The 4,599-nt window shown below is 26.6% G+C and overlaps 1 protein-coding gene across 2 annotated transcripts; it reads left to right on the top strand.

Moving 5' to 3' along the window:
• The first annotated feature begins 656 nt into the window (after positions 1–656).
• Positions 657–3,607, top strand: LOC130673237 (uncharacterized). Of its 2 annotated transcripts, XM_057478195.1 has the most exons (7): positions 657–798; positions 993–1,213; positions 1,336–1,532; positions 2,035–2,176; positions 2,971–3,086; positions 3,178–3,409; positions 3,479–3,607. In XM_057478195.1, exons 2-7 carry the CDS (start codon positions 994–996, stop codon positions 3,598–3,600), a joined length of 1,029 nt encoding a protein of 342 aa, XP_057334178.1. In that variant the 5' UTR covers positions 657–798; position 993; the 3' UTR covers positions 3,601–3,607. The 2 variants fall into 2 exon arrangements, with proteins under 2 accessions (XP_057334178.1, XP_057334177.1); XM_057478194.1 differs by lacking the exon at positions 657–798 and having other exon boundaries at positions 906–1,213.
• Positions 3,608–4,599: the final 992 nt, after the last annotated feature.

The raw sequence follows: 4,599 nt of genomic DNA, 5'->3' as shown, positions 1-4,599 counted from the left end.
CTCAATATTTTGAGATCCACTAGAATTTGGAGTTTCATATTGGAGGTTATTGTCATCGATGCTAAAAAAATATATATAATATAAAACTTCAAGTTTAATTTTTATAAATAAATTTATATATTTATTCACAAATAAATACTAATAGTTTTTTAAATTACCTCTTTTCTTTTTTTTTTTTCGCTGCCCAATACTGTTTTGTCCTTGATGGTATATGTGAAATATTATTCATATAACAATATTTTTTATACATTCCTCTTTTTTTTGTCAATTTTTCCTCTTCGGAATTCTTATTGAGATCCATTCTAATCACTTTATATTTATCACTTTACTTATACAGTGTATCAAAATCCACGTTGTTTTTAACTAACGAAAGGTTATATATATCCACGATCAACTTTAAATCTCGAATGTCAACCAATGGAAGTACTCATGAAGTCAAAATTATTGTCACAATTATTTTGAAAATTATAATAATCGAGCTGATAATTTACAGTATTAATTTTAATCATTATATAGAAAAATTTTATTTATCTTTTTTTATAAAAAAAAACAATTTGAATAATAGTGTTACTTATATATAGATATGATTATTAACCTCTAAACTGACTAAATGCTGTAGCGTCGGTTGAGTATCAAGCCTAAGTACTTGGCAGGAAAAGACATTACAGGAATTTCTCGACGATTAAATATTTTTATAAAGTCTGGTATTGCGTTGTGTTTTATTATTTATTTTCATTTATATTTTATTCGTTTAAATTTATCAATGATAATATAACATAAATATAAGCAGCAACGAAAGTAAGTATTAAAAATTTAAATATCTTGTTTTCTTTATATAAATAAATATATGACTTTTTGTATGCTGGTATTTTAAATTTTTTATTTCATTGTGTATGATTGAAGTACATTAATTTATTATTAAACTAAAGAAATCGCATTAATAATTTTTATGTGATTTGTACTAACCCTCATAATATGGTTTTTTTCCGTAGGATGACGCAATTGTTTGCATTAGTAAAATGGGTAAGTGGTGAAGATAAAGACAAATACACTGTCGGAATACCGACTGAATGGATTATTAACTTCAATTATGAAGATTTTAAAAATGAAAAGTGTAATCCTGCAGAAAGCTATGTCATTGAATGGCGAAAAGGTAAAAAAATGCCAGCTGGTGGTTGGGAATGCTATGACGGTCTGGTTACAGAAGTATCTAGTAAGTATTATTCATTGATGAGAAATTAAATTTCTGGAATTATTAACTTTCAGAACAACAGTTAAAAATTCAAACCCTTAATTTTTTATCTAATTTAAATTTACATTAATTTATTCAAATAGGTAGTATCGCTGTGCTAGAAAAAAAATTTTCTACCTATTATAATGGCATCCAATCGCCAAAAAATATAAATGGATCAAACGAAAAACAATTTTCAAATAAAGAAAATGATGATTTAATCCTCCCCGATGACAGTACTGCTCGTGCATCAAACTTAACTTTTCAACAAAGTAATGAAAATGTTCCAAGTAACAGCAAAGTATGTATCAATTATAATAATTATCACTTCAACAATATAATTTGTATTATATATTAATATAAAAGTAGAACATCGAAATATTTATTTTCACCATACCTGCACCGAAAGTTTAAATTCCTGCCCTGTTTAGAGGAAAGAAAGTCTTTTCTTTCTTTTATGAGCAAATAAATGATAAAAATTAGCGCATGTGTCATTCTTCTAACAAACTGAGGCGAAAATTTAAACTTCCAGGTGCAGATTTGGTGAAAAATCGTATACATACCTAGGGAGGACAGTATGGCATCCCAATCCCAATCGCCCTCGGCTCGGGTAGGCAGTCATCCACGCGGGTCGGAATGTTGTTCTGTCCTCCCTTAGTGTGTAATATACTGGTATTTGCGTCTCGACTCTTAAATTTTCCCATAAATTTAATTATTAAGAATAACCGTTTAAAAACAACAAATTTATATTATTTAAAAAAAAAATATTTCAATGAAACGTAAAATATATTTTTATTTATCAGTCTAAAAAAGGAAATGTAAGGTCTTCGGGTGACGAATATCCAAGTTCAGACGATAGCGATCAAAGATCTGAAAAGACACCGGTACATGGAATGGATAATGCGGATGTATCACGGCCTAGAACTTTATTCGGTTCACGTAATGGTAAAATAAAATTTTTTCAGTATATTTCCAAGCAAGATAAACATTGAATTAAAGTGTATTTTTATATGGATTATTTCTGGATTGACTATAATTTTTATACACATTTTATTTTTTTTCATTCAAATTTTGTTTTCATATGTTAATAACTGCTTCAGTTATGATGGAAATTTAAATATGGCAAAAAAGTTTTTATTTATTGGTAATAGTTGATAATTAGTCAATTTTTGTTGAAATGTACATAATATTAGAAGGTAAATTATATCAATAATAATTGTATTTGATTTTTCGTATAAAAGAATTAAATTTAATAATTTAATTACATTAATTATTGGGTTCAAAAATGTTTTAGTAATATTTATTTTCAGTGGAATTAATACTTATAAATGTAAATAAAAAAATATGGAAAAATTGTTTATCTTTTCATAAATACAGTTTTTAGTAACCATGTAACGGGGCTATGTATTGATATTATTAATCTAATATTGGTTCCCTTGTTTTGTCATTGGGTACTGGGATACTCAATTAAAAGTTTTTAAGTATTATTAATTATTTTTCGTTTTCTATTTTAAAAATTTGCAATTATATATTTAAATATATTAATTGACAAAACAAAAAATAATATATAAATCTAAAATTATCAGAAAAATTTCAAATAAATAAACTTCTTTTGACTCAACAAATTAATAATTGAACATTTTCTTTGTTATCTTGAAAGAGTTATTTAAAATTATAGTCAAATTAAAAGTTGATAATCTGATTACAAAATATTGTAATATATTCTATTTCAATTGTAGATCAAAATGATGTCGCTTTACAAATATTAGCGGAGCTTAAAAATATGAGAAATGATATCATTCAAAGTCAACGTCAAAATCAGTCTGATACTGATGATGAAAACAACCCAAAAATGGTTCGTCTTACTAATTGAAACAAAAAGTTTATATTAATTATTAAAAAAGCATTTAAATTTGAAATATATATTATTTCTACGGAATTTGTAGGTTGAAGTTGGAAGACGTGGTAGTGGTATCAAAATTACTGAAGAGCAATGGGAATGTGCCCAATCTCAAGGTCGCTGCACTGCAATGGCAGTTGTTTTGCTTACTGCGATCGTGCCAATGGATACACTGTTGCGAAGTAATCTAAAAGGAGGAAAAGCAAGAATCAGCAAGGATCCTAATAATCCGACTCAACATCAAGGTTTAGATCCTGCAATTCTCGAAGCCATCAAATGTAATATTAATTAATTTTTCAATTTAACATAAGAAAAATGTAATGTAGTATAAAAAATTATTTTTACAGATACTGTGAGAAAAAAATTAAAAAAAAACTATGACGACACAAAAATCAATACGGCTTTGAATGTTAAAATGAGCTCATTAAGACGAAAAATGAAGCCAAGAAACGAGAATGCTCAAAATTAAAACTTTTTGGATGAAAGATATTCAAAATATCATAAACAAATGATATTGATGATTTTGAAGCTCGAAACTTATTATTTTAAATTCAGAATATTTTATAATTATAATTGCTGCAATTATAACACTTTTGATAAACAGATACTTTACTTATATAATACTATATCGTATTAATAATATATTACTTTTCTTTGTATTTTAAGTAAAAAATAACAAAATAAATAAAATTACTATTATTAAAGTTTAAATATAAATTAAAAATTATTTAACTAATAATATAAGTTAAAATGCTAACAGTCATTAATTTATATATATAGACATACCTATTTATATCTACACTATATGTAAGTTTATGTATGTATTTCAATGCGTGCTTTTATGCAAAATTAAAGGTGCACTTATATGCTAGCCAATAGGCAAGATTATATGCGTACTTAAATGTGAACATATAAGTTCGCATATATGTCCATTTGAATGCGTGCATATATGCCAACTTATATGCGTACTTAAATGTGAACATATACGTACACCGATATGTCTATTTAAATGCGTGCATATAGGCAAACTTATATTTGTACATAAATGCGTGCATATATGCGAGATCATATGTGTGCATATAGGCAAACTTATATTTGTACATAAATGCGTGCATATATGCGAGATTATACGTATTAATATAATTATACTTATATGCACACATATAGTTGACATTAGTTGTAACATACATGTGTAAATATAATCGATAAATATTTTCGCGCAAAAAAAAAATATGTCTACATATATGTACTATATATTTGAAATATATTTTTATATATGTTAAATATATGTCACATATATTTTTGCATATATTTTCCGCATATATATATTTCCATGCGGGGTATACGTAAGGAAACATATTTATTCAAATTTCCCGCGTGCATTTGAAACTTCTTTGAGAGTTGTTGCCGCTCGCGGCTCCTCTGCCCTCTCTCCATGCATCCCTGTTGCTCGCGGCGGCTCCTCTGC

The sequence above is a fragment of the Microplitis mediator genome, chromosome 8 (genome assembly GCF_029852145.1).
Source record: "Microplitis mediator isolate UGA2020A chromosome 8, iyMicMedi2.1, whole genome shotgun sequence".
Lineage (NCBI taxonomy): Eukaryota > Metazoa > Arthropoda > Insecta > Hymenoptera > Braconidae > Microplitis > Microplitis mediator.
This window is presented reverse-complemented; position numbering and strand designations above follow the sequence as displayed.

What these genes read in the sequence shown, in the direction of transcription:
- LOC130673237 (XM_057478194.1), top strand. Translation starts at nt 976, where the DNA reads ATGGTTTTTTTCCGTAGGATGACGCAATTGTTTGCATTAGTAAAATGG. An exon ending in TCTGGTTACAGAAGTATCTA is followed by an intron (nt 1,214 to 1,335) that starts GTAAGTATTATT and finishes TTATTCAAATAG; the next exon opens with GTAGTATCGCTGTGCTAGAA. An exon ending in ATGTTCCAAGTAACAGCAAA is followed by an intron (nt 1,533 to 2,034) that starts GTATGTATCAAT and finishes TTTATTTATCAG; the next exon opens with TCTAAAAAAGGAAATGTAAG.